The sequence below is a fragment of the Setaria viridis genome, chromosome 2, assembly GCF_005286985.2.
Source record: "Setaria viridis chromosome 2, Setaria_viridis_v4.0, whole genome shotgun sequence".
In the NCBI taxonomy this organism is placed as follows: domain Eukaryota; kingdom Viridiplantae; phylum Streptophyta; class Magnoliopsida; order Poales; family Poaceae; genus Setaria; species Setaria viridis.
Genome location: NC_048264.2, coordinates 23,746,178 through 23,764,773, shown reverse-complemented (window position 1 = coordinate 23,764,773; position 18,596 = coordinate 23,746,178). Strand labels below are relative to the sequence as shown.

Genomic DNA, 18,596 nt, shown 5'->3' with positions numbered 1-18,596 from the left:
TAACTGGTGTGACACTGGGAAAGCTAACTATTCTTAGAATACTTGATAGTGTATTGTACTAAGCAAGCTATGGCATCACATTGGAAGTTTGCTGCTTCTTTGTCAAACACCAAGGAGGCAAGGAGTGCCCTGCTCTTTGTTTCGTGCCTGACAGGATATTCTAATCTTGCTTGTTATGCATTTAATAAGAACATTTCTTTACCTTTGAAGAGATGTAAGTTTAACTTGATGCACTGCACTTGACTTTGGAGGTTTGCTTGATGAAGTCATAGAAACATTGTGAAAGGATATTTCTTTTTTTTCCAACTGAAATATTTAATGCCCTGCTACTATTCATATAATTTTATGAGGTGATCTGGTGGCATCTTGCAGGTTTGGAGAAGCCAAGCCCATGACCTGAACAGATCGCTCGCTTTCCGCAGAAGCAAGGGTATGGAGGTCCGTTCGAACATGTTGTACTTTCTCCTTTTCCTTTCCTTTTGTTGAACTTCTTTCTGTTGGCGCTATGATTTTTCAGTTGTGGACTTAGCAGTACTTGTTATAGTGGGAATATAATTCATATGTTGGTTAAGTAAGAATTAGAATGTAACTTTGGTGCTCAAGTCCCTAGAACAATCTGCGTGACCCATCAGAATGATATTGTGCCACATTTGCCACCATACTATTATTACCTAGGTCAATGGACATATCACCACTGTGCTAGAGAGGTATGCATAAAAGGAATTGAAAAAATGCATCTGGCTGCTGAAGCTTTTTTTTCCAGACTACTCTTACATTATCTATTTCTTCTGCATTTGTTTCCCATCAGGTTTGGCTTCATGAGATCATAGAAGGAAATGTGGTTACCAGAAATGAGACAATCAGTGATGATTCCGGTGAGGACCCAACCTGCAGTAGGTATCTATCTGCCTCACATGGCCTCACAGTTTTGGACATTTACGTTCTTCCCTTATATTTCCTCCTTGGTTGGTGGAGTTAATCATCAACTATAGTTAAATTTACTTAGCTGCAAAATATCTGGATAAGGCTGTTCAATTGTTTTGCTATTGCACAGGAGCTAGGATGATATTAAAATCTTGATAAGGCTGTTGAATTGTTTTGCAACAGGAGCTAGGCTTGCCGACCGATGAAAAATGCCCTGGTAAGTTTGCTTACCAATGCTTTTGTTTCAGTGAAACATTCCTTTTCATTTCAAGTCTGATTTCTATTCGCCATTTTGTTGCACTTTTTTTATGGAACCATTTTGTTGCACATACGTAGGTTTTATTGAGATAATGGACACCCTGTCAAAACTTGTGTTCTTTGATACTGCAAATCATCCATACTGCAAGATACTAATCGTCCAACATATAAGGGTTTTCTTGATGGACCAGGAAATTTAATTTTCACATTAAGAATTCTGATCTCTCACAATGCTCTAGCTAGCTCCGTGAAGACAGATGCCATTAATTTCTTTGTTTCATGACTGTAGAGCTAATGGCTCATGTGTATGGATCAAGGAAATTTAATTGGAATTGACTTCTCGAAGATTTGAAATTCTTTTATATATGTGTGTGTTGCACTTTGCTAAATCTAATATGAATATAGAATTCTTATTTATTAAGTTACTTAAAAACACGTGCCTGGCATAACTCTAAGGTTAACATTTGATTGAGTTTTGGCTTTTTGATTCAAACCATGTAGGTGCATCCATCTTTATCACTTATAAATAATATAATAATAATGTACAAAAAGAGGGTGCTTTCATGTGTTGTGCTGAAAAAAGGGCAAAGGAGAAGACACTCGAGAGCCGAATTAGAGGGGAAGATTCGCAAAGCAGAAAAAGACATGAAGGCACCAGAGCTGCATCTTATTTTATTCATGAGAACTTCAAGGGATGAAAGTAATTGTGCCTCCATCTAAATTTAATATGAATATAAAATTCTTGTCTACTATATTTTTTGAAAACTTGTGCGTATCTCACGAGCACTAAGAATATTATGTTGCTATAAGATCAGTAGATTGCGATGCATATTGGTCAAAACATCACGTTTTTCACGTTATTTATTACATTGAACTCTTTTTTTTTCTATTGCAGCAACACACTGTCATCAACATAGATGTACTGTATATTTGTGTACATTGCCAGTAAGATTAGAATACTATTTATCTATAATTTGTATTGACTTTTGAAAATTTAATATCTACTAAATAATATGAAATAATTTATCGCCTTTGGTTACTAATAATTTTTTTCTTAGAAGGAAGATTACTAATGAATGGATGTTTGGGCATTTTTCTGTGAATATGCCCAGGATGTTGAGTAAATGGCTGGTGGCTTGGGAGAATTGCAGGAGCCGTGGTGCAGAGTTTGTGGACTAATCTTCCCATATGCAGTGGGTGCATCTTGTTTCTGATGTTCAAAACTTCAATTAGTTTTTCCCCTGTGTGTCTGGTGCTCTCTTTCCTGGATGAGGTGTAGTAGGTGAATTATCACGTTTGGCTCCTGATCACCTAGAATTTGTAAAAGACATGACATATCCTACTGTTTGATGGAAAACAACTCCCACCAAGAGATCTGCAGTTTTTTTTTTCTATTTGCGTGTGAACTTTTGAAATATTTATTTTTTCAGCATTTGCAGACTCGTACCAATTAGCAAAATTGCCTTGCATTTCATATGAACTTTTCTTCTCTCTGCGATGTGTTGGTTGATCAGCATATGGAAAAGACATTGGTTGAAGTGTTATGAACAAACGTATAATAACGTGAGAGCAAGTAATGACCCGTAGCAACGCACGGGCATTTCTGCTAGTATTACTTTATTAGCATAAAAACTTCTTATCGGCTCATCTATTACATGCAGCGCCAGTTCTCATAGGGCAGCTATTTCCTAGCTGCCTGTTCTTCTATCATTGTATGCTAGACGATGGAGGAGTCAGGCCTGCAGTCAAATCGGCTACGGAAGCAGCGTGAAGTCTTGTATCCGTGATGGAGGTCCTGTTTGTTTCCACTTATAAGCGGCTTATCGGTGGAAATAAGTGAGAATCCCGCCAAACGTTTTGCTTATTTCCACCGATTCTCGCTTATGTGATAAGCCGCTTCAGAAATTTGAACTATGAGAAGCGAAAAACGAGAAGCGAGAAAATCTTCGCTTAGATTATAATTCAAGCATGGCTAGAAGAAGCGTATACAAACAGGGCCGGAGACACGGCGCCCACGCCCGGCAGCGACGCCGCCGCAAGTTGCTGCCAATTAAGGTGACGCCGTAAATACGACAAGGCGGCGCGCTAATGAAGACGATGACGGAGGCTGTCGGGCTAGACAACAACACGGTGCTGCCGACAAGATTGATGCCGCCGCCGCCGCGGGGCTGCCGGAGGTAGTTCGGAGAAGACGATGACGTCGTCGCTAGGCTGAAACGACAAGACGCTACTGATGCTGACGACGGCACGAGGCCGGCGGGATGGGAGAACGACGCCAAGATGACGGACCATGTCGGCACCACGTGGCTGCCAGGGGCAACAAGAAGGAGCGGCCAACGACACGACGCCGCGGGCTGTCAGAGACGACGCTAGTATAAGACGACCCCCCTAGCTACCAGTTGCCATGGATGGTACCTGAGAGCATCATCATTCGTCGGCAGGAGGCCAATAATCGTCGCATGCTGGCATACTTGGACATGCATGCTACAACCTTCTGGACTTGCATGGGCATGCACGTGCACTAGTACTACAAGGCAATGAAGAATATATTGGAGAGATGATATTGTTGATGACAACGAGCACATCGGCCGATCCCTTGCTCAGTAGAGAAGCATTGGCCGAAGTTGCGGAGCTGCATTAATGACGTCTTCACCATGCGCGACACCCTCGTCGCCCGCTTCAGCTTCGCGACCAGCGACACAACCGTCCTCGTCGACGACGACGATGCCATGCTGACTGGCCGGAATCGACACGACACAGCCGCGATGGTGCCATGCCATCATGCGAGTGTGCGACCCACACACGCCGACGGCCAGAGGCGCTCGTACGCGTAGCTGGATGACCGACGTACTTCTCGACATGCAAGCAAGAAGGCCGACACCCTCCAGCATGCATGCAAGTAAGAAGGCTCACAAGGTCATGACGTATGTACTGAGAGAGTATTAGGGTTGTATAATACTTGGATTGATTCTCAATAGACATAATCAGTGTATACATATAGGCCACAAGGGGAGCCACTAGGGGCAGGCCCATGGGCCGTATATCTACTGTCTAACACACCCCCACAGTCTGAGGTAGGAGCACCGCGAACATTAAGACTGGACCTAAACTCTGTGAACACTGATGTCGGAAGTCCCTTGGTGAAGATGTCAGCATACTGCGAAGAGGTAGGGACATGCAGCACACGGACTTCTCCAAGCGCGACTCGCTCACGAACAAAGTGAAGATCAATCTCGACATGTTTGGTACGCTGGTGCTGGATTGGATTGGTGGAGAGATAAACAGCACTGATGTTGTCACAATAGACGATGGTAGCTCTGCGGAGAGGACAGCGAAGCTCACCAAGTAACTGACGCAGCCAACAAGCCTCGGCGACACCATTCGCCACACCACGGTACTTAGCCTCTGCACTCGAACGGGATACTGTTGCCTGACGCTTGGCAGACCATGAAATGAGATTGTCGCCAAGGAACACAGCAAACCCCGAGGTAGAACGGCGAGTGTCTGGACATCCTGCTCAGTCAGCATCAGAGTATACTGTAAGAGTGTCTGGTGCACTGCGAGAGAGGTGAAGGCCAAGGTCCCGACTGCCTGCAAGTATCTGAGAATGCGCTTCATAGCAGCAAGATGTGGTTCTCTGGGGTCATGCATGAACAAGCACACTTGCTGCACTGCAAAGGCAATATATGGACGAGTAAAGGTGAGGTACTGCAAGGCTCCGGCAATACTGCGGTAGTCTGTAGCATCTGTCACAGGTGTTCCATCAGCCGACAATTTGGAGTGAGTCTCCATGGGAGTACTGCAAGGCTTGCAGTCACGCATGCCCGCCCTGTCCAGAATATCCAAAAGATACTGACGCTGGGAGAGGAACAGGCAATCACCTCGGCGCTCAACTGAAATGCCCAAGAAGTGATGCAACGGACCCATGTCAGTCATAGAGAATTCCTGGCGGAGAGCTGAAATAATCCGCTGAAGAAAACCTGACGATGAAGCTGTGAGCACAATATCATCAACATAAAGCAGGAGATAAGCCACTTCACTGCCTCGATAGTATGTGAATAAGGAGGCATCTGACTTCGACTCAACAAACCCAATCGAAGTGAGAAAAGTGGCAAACCGAGTGCGCCAAGCACGAGGAGCTTGCTTCAGCCCATAGAGTGACCGGTTGAGATGACAGACATGATTCGGATGTGACGAATCAACAAACCCCGAAGGCTGAGAGTAGTACACTGTCTCTGTAAGATGACCATGGAGGAAGGCATTCTTCACATCGAGCTGGTGCATAGGCCACGAGCGAGAGAGAGCCAGGCTGAGAACCACACGGACCGTAGCAGGCTTCACAACAGGGCTGAATGTCTCATCATAATCAACGCCAGGTCGCTGAGTGAAACCGCGCAAAACCCATCGAGCCTTATAGCGATCAAGTGTGCCATCTGCCAAGAACTTGTGCCGAAAAACCCATTTGCCAGTAACAATGTTGACTCCCGGAGGTCGAGGCACTAACGACCAGGTGTCATTAGCCTTGAGAGCGTCGAACTCAGACTGCATGGCCGCGCGCCTGTTCGGATCAACAAGTGCAGACCGAACGGATTGCGGTAGCGGAGAAAGAGCAGCAACACTAAGGTTGAGACGATCGACCGGTTGCACGAAGCCGGACTTGCCTCGAGTGTGCATGCTGTGCTCGTTAGCTACCGGCATGATGACGAGTGGCGCTGTGGAGGCAGTACGCCGGGTGCCGCTAGCAACAACCTGCGGCGCAGGGGCAGCGGTACCAGGCGGAGCGCTGGTGCTACTGGCAGCGACCTGGGGCGACGGATCCCCAGGGGCAGCAGCACCGGGGCTAGCCGGGGCGACGTGGGCGCCGTTGGAGGCGCCGGGAGTGCCAGGGGCGCTACCGGCAGCAGCCTGGGACGGTGTGTCCGCAGGGGCAGCAGCGCCGGGGGCAGCATCAGCGACGGTCGGGGTACCTGCAGCAGCGACACTAGGCCCAATGGGCAAAGTGACAGTGTCCTCATCGCTCAAAAAGGTTAGGGTGGTAGGATCAATAGGAGATGTAGACATGTTGGCGAATGGAAAGGAGGACTCATCAAAGATAACATGTCTAGACACAATGATCCTATTTGAGTGAAGATCAAGACACCTATAACCTTTATGATCCTCGGAATAGCCGAGAAAGACACAAAGAGTGGAGCGAGGTGAGAACTTGTTTGCAGCAATGGAAGACAAGTTAGGATAACAGGCACATCCAAACACACGGAGATGATCGTAGGATGGAGGGGTGCCATGGAGCGCTAGGTAAGGTGTGCGGCCAGCTAAGGTTTTTGTGGGGTGACGGTTGAGAAGATATGTGGAGGTATGGAGAGCGTCAGCCCAGTAAACAGGGGGTAAGCTAGCCTGAAAAAGAAGAGAACGAATAATATTATTAATCGTTCGAAGAATGCGCTCGGCACGACCGTTTTGCTGGGATGTGTAGGGGCACGCCATGCGAAGGGTGGTGCCATGGGTGAGGAGGAACGTGCGGGCCGAGGAGTTGTCAAACTCGCGGCCGTTGTCGCACTGGACAGCCTTAACGGAGGCGCCAAACTGAGTGCGTGCAAAGGCAAAAAAACGGGACAGCAGCTCAAACGTTTCAGATTTGAGACGTAAAGGAAATGTCCAAGCATAATGAGTGCAATCATCTAGAATAACAAGATAATATTTATATCCCGAGGCACTCAAAACAGGAGATGTCCAAAGATCACAATGAATGAGATCAAAAGGTTTGGACGCACGACTGGATGACAAGCTAAATGGGAGCCGTACATGACGACCTAATTGACAAGCATGACATAAAGGGTCAGTCGTGCACTTATTACATGAAATGACATTGGAGCTAATAAGCTTGGACAAAGCATCAGACCCTAGGTGACCTAGACGGCGATGCCATAGGGCGGACGTGGATGTAGTGGCGGCGAGGGCAGTGGTGCTGGTGGTAGGTGCAACAAAGAAAGGGTAGAGGTCACCCGAACTGTTACATCTGGCGATCACGCTCCGAGTTTGAAGATCCTTCACAGAAAGACCGAATGGATCAAACTCAATTGAACAATTGTTATCAATGGTAAAGCGGCGAACGGAAATTAGATTATTAATAATGCCAGGAGCAACAAGAACATTAGAAAGAACTAGTGACCGACGCGGTGTAACAAAAGAGGAGGATCCGACGGAAGTAACGGGGAGGGACGCACCGTTACCGACAATAATTGATGAAGGATGAGAGGATGAGGGATAGGAGGAGGTGAGTATACCAGCGTTGTTTGTCATGTGAGAGCCGGCGCCCGAGTCGATGTACCACTCGTTCGAAGGAGAGGGCACGTTCAGCGACATGGTGCTGAAATTGTCGATGAGGGAGCCTTGATTCCACGATCCACCAGCCATGGGAGTCCATGGCGCCTGCTGCTGCTGCTGTGCCATGGGTGAAGAGGGCACACCCCCATAGCCGAAGCCGGGTGGGACACTCGGCGCGCCCTGCTGCAGCATGTAGGGCAACTGCTGCGGCACGTAGACGGGCTGCTGCTGGGCGTGGAAGGCGGCCGGCGGCTGTTGTTGACGATGCATGGCGCCGCCGGGGCCGTAGGGGTACGGCCAGAACTGAACCGTGCCACCCCACGAGTTGGGGATGGGGTTCATCGGCGGTGGAGGCCCAGGCCGAGGTCCGCCCCCAGAGCCACCCGCACCGGCGCCAGGGCCGCCGGGGCTGCCGTTGGATCCGCCGCCGTTGCCGTTGTTCTTGTTCTTGCCGCGGCGGCGGTTGTTGTTGCGCTGCCCGGCGTTGCCGCCACCGGATGGGGCGCGCCCCTGGCCACCGCCCGACTGCCCACTGGAGGGGTGCTGCGGGGCGCCACCGCCGGACGTGTAGAGGGCAGCAGGGGGAGGCGGATCTTCGGCGGCCGCGTCCTTGAGATCGACCTCCTCGAGGAGAAGAAGGTTCCGCGCCTCGTTGAAGGTGGGGAAGGGGCGCTGGAGCTTCAGATGCGACATCATATGGCGGAAAGTGCCATTGAGGCTGCGGATCAGCGTCATCACCAGCGTCCGATCGCTGACGGGATCGCCGAACTCAGCGAGGGCGCTCGCCATCGTCTCCAACCGACGACAATAGTCGGTGATGTTGAGGGCGCCCTGCTTGAAGTTGCGGAACTCGGCGGAGAGGAGGAGGGCGCGTGATTCACGCTGCCCTAGGAACTCGTCGTCGAGGGCGAGCCACGCGACGCGAGCGGAGGGCTCCTTGAGCATGACCTGCTGCTGCAGATCGGCGGTGATGGTGACGTAGATCCACGACAGCACGGTGCAGTCCATCTGCGCCCATGCGGATCGCGTGGGGTGGGCGGCATCGGACAGGACGTGATCGGTCAGCGCGTACTTGCCGAGGACGACGAGGAAGACCTTGCGCCATCGATCATAGTTGTTGGAGACGCGATCGAGGGTGATGGGGATCAACACCTTGATGTTGACGACGGCGAGAGCCTGTGCATGGACCGCGGCATGCTTGGCCTCGAGCGCATCGAGGGCAGCCTCGCGATCGGCCGCGGCCTTGGCGGCGGCCGCGGCGGCGGCGGCGGCGCGCTGCGCGCGCTCCTCCTCGGAGAGCACGTCGTCATCGGCCATGGGTAGGGAGAGGGGAGCCGGCGAGGGACTCTCGGCGACGGCGCGGCGGGCACCGGCGAGAGGCGCTGCAGCGGCGGCTCTAGCGGAAGCGGGATCGAGAACCGACCCGTGATACCATGAGAGAGTATTAGGGTTGTATAATACTTGGATTGATTCTCAATAGACATAATCAGTGTATACATATAGGCCACAAGGGGAGCCACTAGGGGCAGGCCCATGGGCCGTATATCTACTGTCTAACATGTACTTGCATGTGGACTACCTAAAGATGACCACAAGGCTAGCGACGAAAGCTCTGAAGGACGTACGTGGCCCCTCCACGACTCCGCCGATCACTCCATCCACGTCGACCAAGGACTAACAGCGCCACGGACCCATCATAACCTGGCCGCCGCTGACATGAGGCTACCGGAAGTGCCGGATATGATCGACGTCGCCACCGACGGTATATATGGATGCCAGAGTGCTTCCATGATGCTATAGGGTTGCCGGAACAGAGGAGCGGCGCCAGGACGACCAAGACGGCGATGACGCGGAGCTGAAGGATAAGATGGCGCTGCTGATGACATCCCAAGGCTGCCAAGCACGGAAGACCGACGCCAAGACTATGACGAGGCCGCATGACCGACGGAGCCGACAAACCGGCGCCGAGACGACGACGAGACCGCGTGGCCGACAAGACGACGCTTGCGATGACGACGAGGCGGCGCAACGATAATGCACGCCCTTATCATACTGACTGCCAAAGGCGTTCATTGGCACAGCTACGAGACCGAAGCTCAATGCAAGCAAGCCGCATAGTACTACTACCTGTGTGTTGGTATGTACATACACCGGACAAGCACAAGGCGTTATGGTTGGTTGCTTGCGTTGGCCGGCCGGGGCAAGCCGATAGGATTACGTGCTGGACCAACGCCTGCCGCCCGGCCGATCAACCATCATACTATATGTAATCAAGATCGATGGGACCACTCGAGAAGATATGCACACGCATGGTGGATACAACTGAAAAGATGGTGGTAGCTGCAAGTTACGTTCGATTGTCGGCTGTGCATCTGAGTTAGAAAAGGAAAAAGGCCTAGGTTCAGACGTTGGCCTATGGAAATACAAGAAGCTGATGGTGATGGTTCTATTACTGTGCAGCCGATGATCAGCCAATGGTCCAGTTAAAGTGCAGCCCATGGTTATTACTGAGCAGCAAGGACTCAGGATCACAAGATGGCGCTACTGCTGCCGACGCCGCCGTAGGATTGCTGGAACATAGGGACGGCGCCAGGCTTAACAAAGACTCAAGAAAAGGAGATATGGCACGATGAAAGAAATCTTACTTCTTACCGTAAAATACTTGGAAATTTTATCTTGCACTTAGCTCCTCAATGATATGATAAATTTCTACCAATGCCATATGTTGATATCTTTGAAAAAACCTTATACATACGCTACTTGTTTTTACATTGAGCTTTGTCAAAATGTTTGTGACCCTTGTGAGATTCATTTCATGCTTTCATGGTAAAGATCACTATCGAATTTATAAGCCCGACAGTCCACCAGGGGGTTACACAAGTGGTTGATTTGTAGGTGAGGGCGATTGCGAAACCAAGAACTCGAAGGTGATCGCGAGAACACGAAGGGGACACGAAGATTTTAGATAGGTTCGGACCTCCGGAGAGTAATACCCTACATCCTGTATGCTGGATTGTATTGTTTCGCACTGGTCGATTTGAATCTAATCTACTCGGTTATTACATGGGAGGTAATCTAAGTCGGACTACAATACGCATTCCATGATATCCGAGCAGATTTGGACTGTCTTGTTGCCTTGACATGTACTCCAAGTATCTTTGTGTCCTTAGCCCGCACGCCCTGGTCAGGCGAGCCCACTTATCAAGTCCGACCAGTATCCTGGTCGGTAGGGATCCTGGGGTACCCATATCCCTCAATCACATACACCCTCATATACTCATGTTGACTTCTACACTGAAAGTTACGCAAAAACAAGTCTTCCATCCACATAAAAATATTCCATCCCTTTAATATGACTCTTTATATTCATTATGCAAAAGGGTATAGGCTATGCTAAAAAGAAGAAAGGAAAAGAAAAAATATCCATGCTCAAAAAGCATAAAAACAGACGAAAGGTGGATATTCGGAAAAAATAAAATAAAAGAGAGAGTCATGCAAAAAAAGGAGTTCAAATAAATTCTATCCAGAAATTCCACACACATGAACATCTTTTTCTGATTGTATGACTTGTTTATTTCCTTGGATCTGGTTTTTAACTTTGCAAAATATGCAATACAATTATGCTTCCTTTTCATCCTCTACCTTGAGCTCCACGAAAAAGCCTTATTAGAAATAAACAGAAAAAGAGGCAACAATGCCTTGGTAAGAAACCGTAGAGGATCTGAGAGAATCATTTGAGAAGCAAGGTTACGTTTTGATTTAAAAATCCTTAAAAAACTGAAGTTATTTGAGCAGGAGAAATAAAGTTGACTTGATTCTTGTAAGTTATCTAAGCCTTTGAGTAAATCAGAAACTCGAGAAAAAGCAGAGCGGTAATGGGCTCAATCCTAAGACCGGCAGAGTGCCGTTATGAGATTTGGAGAAGGGGGCATAACTATAATGATGATTTTATTTCTCATGAAGTGCATCGGCTTGGGACCTATGAAGAAGTGCATCGGCTTGGGACCTATGAAGATGCTGACAAGAGAAAAGAATTTTGGATATAACATTATATTCTAAAATTGAGGACATGTGTTGAAACCGGATTTTGACCTATAAAATCCCACAAAGCTGCCGAGGATAGCAATATGGCGCTCCCGTCGCCGCCGCCGAGGATGACGGTGACGTCATGGGGTGACCGAATACGGTGCTAGAAAGGAGGATCAGCACGTGCATGCAAGGTGGTTAAAATAAACGTAGATGCATGGATGCGTGTATGGAAAGTGACGTCTCTAAACTGTAATTAAGGAAAGGATGGTGGCTGGTTTGATTAATTAAGAAGCATGATAAGTTGCCTGAAGACGCAAACGGAGATATGGGACATATAGAGTCGTAATTGGATCTTAGAGATTAGTTTCCTTATTTTAAATTAGGAGAGTTTGTATCGGTCATTTGTTGTGGCCATGTCGGAGTCTTATAATTAGGAGGCTTTTAGGCTATAGGAGTCTGGGTAACCTCAAGGGTATACATATGTGCATCCTGATGCTTGTAAAATAATCGATCATCAATGAATCAATACAATATTTCAGCGTCACACGACCAAAACCCTTATGAGTAGGAGTAATGTAGATTCGACGAGTTCCTTCTAGCGCACAAGGCTGAGTTTGTATATGGGACATATAGAGTCGTAATTGTATCTTACAGATTAGTTTCCTTAGAGATTAGTTTCCTTATTTTAAATTAGGAGAGTTTGTATCGGTCATTTGTTGTGGCCATGTCCGAGTGTTGTAATTAGGAAGCTTTTAGTCCTTTTGGCTGTATGAATACGGGTAACCTCAAGGGTATAAATATGTGCATCCCGATGCTTGTAAAATAATCAATCATCAATTAATCGATACAACATTTCAACGCCACGCCGCCAAAACCCTTAGGAGTAGGAGTAACGTAGATTCGACGAGTTCCTTTTAGTGCGTAAGGCTGCATCGACTACGATCTTAAGCGAGCTTGTAAGTACCATCACCTGGTCATTACTACCTCTATCAAAACTTTCTAAGTTAAGTCTAATATTCTGATATTGTTGTATGGCTAGTTATCGAGTTATCTTAGATTGCAAGTAGAAGTTGCTTAGCTTTAACCAATATTCTTCTTGTCTTCGACGTTGCTCACAGTTATCGAACATTTTAGATCTGATTAGGTTGTTCTCATCGGCTTCCTAGTCTCTTTTAAGCGTTCACCAGTTATCTGATAGCATCACTGGCTAGACGTAGCATGCTCCGCTTGTTTTATATATGCTAGGTCCGATAGATCTTTACCCCTGCCTCTCGTATTGCTAACCGTCGGGACCTTGACGTCAGCACACTGTTGTTGAGAGCCGATGCTTCGGTCGGGTCTTATCCGTATCTCACGGAAGTATGGTGACTTCATTGAGCCGATAGGGGCGCATGCGAGATCTTGCTGCCTCGAGCTTGTCTGTTAAGATTAATGGGTCAAAGTTAATGCCCCCTCACCGTGTTACCTTGTCTAAGTTCAATACGCAGTCATGACATTGATTAGATTTTGTTACCTTCATCGGCTTGTAAGCGGTAGGCAAGATTCCGCCTGTAAAGTTGGCGACGAACTCCTCACTCAGGTCTGACAGATTCCGCAAGGAGGTTGATGAGCCACGACCACGTCGACCCACGAAGGGCAACATGGAAGTAATTGGCCATGACCTTCGGCTCCCCGCCAGTGGCCTGAATGGTCGTCGTGTAGATTTGGAGGAACTCCTCCGGGTCGATCATGCCATCGTACTTCTCCAGGATCTCAGGACAGAACTTGGTTGGCCAGTTGACCTGACGAAGGTCAGGCGTGAAGGCATAGCACCCGGCCCCGTAGGGGCCGGCGTCGTCATCCCCTTTCGTGTGGGTCCTCCCTTCTCACCGAGAATCCCCCCTAGGGGCGGATCCTAATGAGGCTTGGTCTTCCGTTCGGGGCGGCTCACGATGTCGCTCTCGGCTTCGTTCTAGGGTGACACGCGCATCCTCCCTCGAGCGATTTCGCTCAAGGAGGTAGCGCAGGTCTTGCTGCCCAGAACGGGGGGGGAGACATGACGGACTTCCACGAGCGGCTAGGGGACAATCGGTGGGCCGAACCGGACCCGCATCCGTCCCGACCGGTTTGGCCGCGTGAGCTTTCGCCCGGCCTGTACGGGGCCTAGGCCTTGCCTACTAGCTTGGCCAGTTCTTCCAACTACCGCCCCTCCAGGGTCTCGACCCCAGCTTCCACCGGTGGGTGCTGGAGGAGGGTCTGGGCAGCAACCAGGGCATCTCTTGGCAGCAAGTTATCAAAGTCGAGGCAGCGGAGGGTGCGGGACCCGCACCGATGGGCCACTGGCTCAGCGCGCTTGTTGGCCTCCTCCCAAAAGTGGGCCACCCGACCCACGGTGGAGATCGGTCCGCTGGAGACCGAGTGGGGAGTGTTGATGCGTGGTGGCGTTGAAGTTGTGGCGTCCAGCCACTGCGGAGCAGGGACGGGTGTCGCTAATTGCGACGCAACTGCTCGTCGACGGGGCGTCTCTTGCCCACCGCTGGCTTCACCATCTGACTCATTGTGGTAAGCCTGACAACGATCAAAATGGCTCCCTATTGTTCAGGCACGGATGGAAAGCTTCAAATCTCAACGCACCACTATCCCCTTACCTAGCGCGCCAGCTAACGGTGGTCAAGCACCGAGAGTGGGGATCTGATGGGACCCTCTTTTAGAGATCCAGCCTGGGGGTTAGTTCGTGCGTTGGGATTCAAGAGGTGTTTAGGGGAGTTATTGTATGATTTTGCTAAGAGAGTTTTTAGACAGGTTCAGGCCGCTTGGAAGCGTAACACCTTATGTCCTGTGTGTTGAGTTGCTAGAGTTCTTTTTTTTGTATTTGCACAAGAGCCTACCTTTTATAGTTCAGGCCTACTGGGGGACTGGTTGGGGCGAGCCTTGCACCCCAATCCATCCCTCTACTCTGTGCGTGTGCCCTTCTTGCAATAGTTCCTTTGACGCGCCATCCACTTGCCCTAACGCTCCCTTGCCTTGGTATGCACGGCGTCGAAACACCCCGTCCAAGTCCTCTGTATGTCAACCTTATATTTTACCATCTTACTTCAGTAACCCTTGCTTTTATCATCTGGAGCCCACATCCTGGGACGGGGAGCACTGAACCTGGCTGCCGCAGACCTTCCCGGGAGTCCTTAGTGTGGGGTCCACTTGTCTGACAGAGTTCCTGGGACACTTTTTGTTACCGCCTGGGTCCTTGGCAGAGGGCGGCCAGGAGCGTGGCAGGGCGCCCTTGACACGAGGGCGGCGCCAGCCACCTGTGGGACGAGACAGGTGAGGCCGTCGGTCCCCGAGGCTCTCAGGCACGTCCCATCAACCGTAATGATGATGCTTTTATGGGGACAGGGCACCTGCTAATGGCCTGCCTCGGCTGCCACACCCTTCACACGCCAGGATACATCACCACTTGCTTCACCTCAAAGGGTGCCTTCCCAGGGGCCTCCCGGGGGCCTTCCCGGGAGACCTCCACGGGTGCGTCCTACTCCCGCCATGTGGACCACTTGTGGGTCCCACTTTGCAGGCGCGATATTTTCATGATCCTTCCTGGACCTCAGATTCCCGGCCTATCTCCTTACTTGGGCTTCTCCAAGAGGGAGTCCCTTTTGAATAGGCGGGCCACACTTGTAATTGCCTTCTCAGGGGACCCGTTCCCTTCGCGCTCACAGCTGCATTAATCATAAATTATGGTATATAAAAGTTATATGGTCCTTATTACGAGAAGGCCGTGCAAAATACGATTTCCCATGTACACTATAATGACAAGTTTTGAACACAATACATTTTTTAAACCGTATTTTAAACGTAATTTACGTGACTTTAAAAGGTCATCCGCAAGAATTGCTATACATATGGTTATTAGCAAACTCAAACAACAAAAGAAAAACTCTACTTAATCAATGGTCTTAAACTAAAATATTCCATCTCTTCTGAAACTAAATATTCCATATCCCTCATGAAAATGTTTTGATGAAGCTAAAGCAAATGATCTTATATATGATCAATGATACTTGTAAGCACTCTGATGATGAGGAAATAAAATAGCATTCAAATACAACCATTCACTACAATCTACTCCCTCCGTCCAAATTGTTGGTTATTTTAATATTTCTAAATTCATAGCTTTTACTATGTATATAGACATATAGTGTCTAGCAAAAGCTGTATGAATTTAAAAATGTCAAAATGACTTACCATTTGGGATGGATGGATTATATCGAATGTTCTTGTCTGACACCTCAATACCCCATCATGAACGATAATGTATTCCAAAAACCCACATAGAAAATGTTGACTTGGCAATGCACTTTAATAATAAAATATCCCATTAAAGAAGACGCAAAGTAAAAGATCGCAAAAACGTTTACAGATGATAATGATTATAATAAATATAGTAGCTTTTGAAAATAATGGGGTTGAAAGTCCATGAAGAATAACAGGATGTGTCATGTTCTCAATTTTGGGAAAAAGTTAACTTCAATTTCTGTTAGCGCCACAAAAACTTTGGACCATCAAATTGTAGGTAACAGATGAGAAATATGGTTTTCATATGAAAGCATATCCTGTATTTACGTCAGCCTTTACTTCTGGTTTTAGTCACCAACCAGTTATATTGACACAACGGTTGGCCCTGTTTGGCACAGGTTAAACTTATTTTTAGGTCAGCTTTTCCCCAGCTGCCCACATAGGTTACTTTTCGAAGAAGCCGTGGAAGTAAAAAGTCAAGTGTTTGGCAGCATAGTTATTCTTGGCTTTTTCATGGTGAGGATCCCGCTAGTTAGCCTCACGGATCTTGGACCCCTGTTTATCTTCATAAACTATTAATCACACCTAATAAACCGGTCATTTTTACATGTGCAACATATTTTGGAGGATATTCTACTCTCAGGAAATTGGACCTAAAAGTGTATTTTTGGATAAAGCCCGAAACAAGCAACGAACCAGAAAAAAATGAAGGCCAACGGGCCCAGGGTCCCCTGACCCCTCTCGAGCTCATTTTTGACGAGCAATCCTCCAAAATGACTTAAGGGTTTTGTTTGTGAAGATATGATAAGGATCAATTCGGGATCAAAGAGGATCAAGCGGAGATTTAGAAAGTTATCAAAGATCAATCTCATCTCGAAGCTACCGGCATGCCAAGCCCACATGCAAGTGAAAATAACACTCCAGAGCATCTAAGAAGACTTGGGGACGAAGCAGGATGCGAGAGGGCAAAAGAAAAGCCCATGCCGATCGGCCTGGGGATTTCCTTCGCCCCCTCGCCTTCCAATTTTTGCCACGTACTTTCCAGACTATAAATACCCTGAAAATCCACCGAGCCTGATATCCAAGATGACGTACTCGACGTGAAGCAACAGAGAAGTAGAAGGAGCTTGAGGGACACCACTTCGGAGAGTCGAGGGTCGTGCAGTTGTCAGGGGTTAGCGTAGCTGAGCCTCTGCCGGCGTGATCACCCTACGAGGAAGATCCCGATGGAGAGCTAGGAGTCATCAAGACCAAGGTAGGATCCTGGTGGTGATCTTGTGATGTACAATCATTCATGATGAAGTAATAGATGTGTTCATGTTCTTAACGATCTAAGTATTTCCTTATATGGTTTTATGCTCTTTCGGGTTTGCTTACTTTTCAACCTATGAATCGATGATAGATTGCTTAGGGTGTTCTTGTGGTCGTGGTGACCGGATTTGCATGCCTGATCTACCAATGAGTATAACATGTTCTTTTGATCGTGTCCTTAACTTGCTTGCGCTGATAGAGGTGATCGTGATAGGATCTGTGGGGAGGTTTCGGGAGCCGGACCGGAGGTGTAGATTTAAATATGCTTTTTACTAAGATCATATCTGTGTTGCTTTTCTATCCATGCTCAGATTACAACATATGTATAGTCTAGATTACTCTAAATTGATTATCTCGACTCTATCTGTTATCTGTCTGTATATGCTTAGTAGATTGGAACTGAATCTCTCATAAACACTAAGTTAATATTAACAATGCTAGTTGAAATAGATCTTGTACTATAAGTTCCACGGATTGATAAATCTTAGGGTAATACTCTGAGAGAAGAGCTACAACTGATCCGTACGCTTGCGGTTTAAACTGACGTGCTATCTGCCGCCAACAAATAAATGGTGTAGCTGGATCTTGGGAGCTCTGGGTGTTGTCAACGGCGGTCGGGGGACGCAGGCGACCTGCAGGTGCGGGCAGAGAGCTCGAGACGGCACCGGGTCGGGAAAAGCCGAGAAGCTGCTTGTGACCCGCTGGCTTGAAAAGCTCCGTGCTAGTTCATTTGCGAGAAGTGCAGGAGGAATAAACCATGCATAAGTTTTCCAGCACCGTTTCAGCTTGGAAGCTACTCGATAAGCAGTTCCAAACAATGGCTGTGTTAGGTGGATGATGTGTTGTTGTCAACAAGATGTACTAATGGTTAGGAATTCCAACTAGTTCGGGAGAATGTAGTCATTGTTCTAGATGTGTAGCCACTAAACCAAGAGTAAATGCAATCGTCTCAACTAGTTTATGTTAGAAGTGACTCCCCGTTCGCCCCGTAATTGACGGGTTGTTAGGTTCAGAATGTAAAGAAAGAAAAACCCGCGTGTTTCTTTAAGATAAGAAACAAAATTCTTTCTTTCAAAAAAAGAAACAACCGCAAAATTCTCGTGTTAAAATACTTTTTTTTTTTGAAAAGGTCGTGTTAAAATACTAGCGCCAGCGGGGAGTTGGCATGAGCACAGGTGCGGTGCGGGCCCCGCAGAGATCACTTCCCATCGAAACCGTCGCATCGCGCACGCTCCGGTCCAACCAGCAAGCCACACGCTGGACGGATCGCCCGGCGGCTCACCCGCTGAGCGGCGGGGCCCGCATGGCTTGCCTGTTCGCCAGCGACAGCTGTTCGTTGCGCCCAACGCGCGGCGACACGGTCAAAGCCCACGTCGGATCCACCAGCGCCCACCTACTCCTCCTGTGGCCCGCATGTCGGCGACACAGATTGCCCTAAGCGCTGCCTCGTTCCTGCATAAAGCCCCTCCTCCAAATCTCGC

At 48.4% G+C, this 18,596-nt stretch overlaps 1 protein-coding gene and 1 long non-coding RNA gene across 2 annotated transcripts; one reads left to right on the top strand and one right to left on the bottom strand.

Annotated features, from left to right (window-relative positions):
• Positions 1–329: 329 nt before the first annotated feature.
• On the top strand, positions 330–2,552 carry LOC117843285 (uncharacterized). The gene is made up of 3 exons (XR_011897492.1): positions 330–897; positions 1,108–1,141; positions 2,295–2,552. It is a non-coding gene; the product is annotated as an uncharacterized lncRNA (long non-coding RNA).
• A 4,640-nt stretch (positions 2,553–7,192) lies between these two features.
• Positions 7,193–8,514, bottom strand: LOC140221879 (uncharacterized). The gene is made up of 2 exons (XM_072291839.1): positions 7,467–8,514; positions 7,193–7,227 (listed from the first exon to the last, which is right to left on the bottom strand). The coding sequence occupies exons 1-2, from the start codon at positions 8,512–8,514 to the stop codon at positions 7,193–7,195; spliced, it is 1,083 nt and encodes a 360-aa protein (XP_072147940.1).
• Positions 8,515–18,596: the final 10,082 nt, after the last annotated feature.

Coding starts and splice junctions, on each gene's coding strand:
- LOC140221879 (XM_072291839.1), bottom strand. CDS start 8,514: ATGGACTGCACCGTGCTGTCGTGGATCTACGTCACCATCACCGCCGAT. Junction 7,228..7,466: donor TCACATGACAAACAACGCTG/GTATACTCACCT, acceptor CTTTCTGTGAAG/GATCTTCAAACTCGGAGCGT.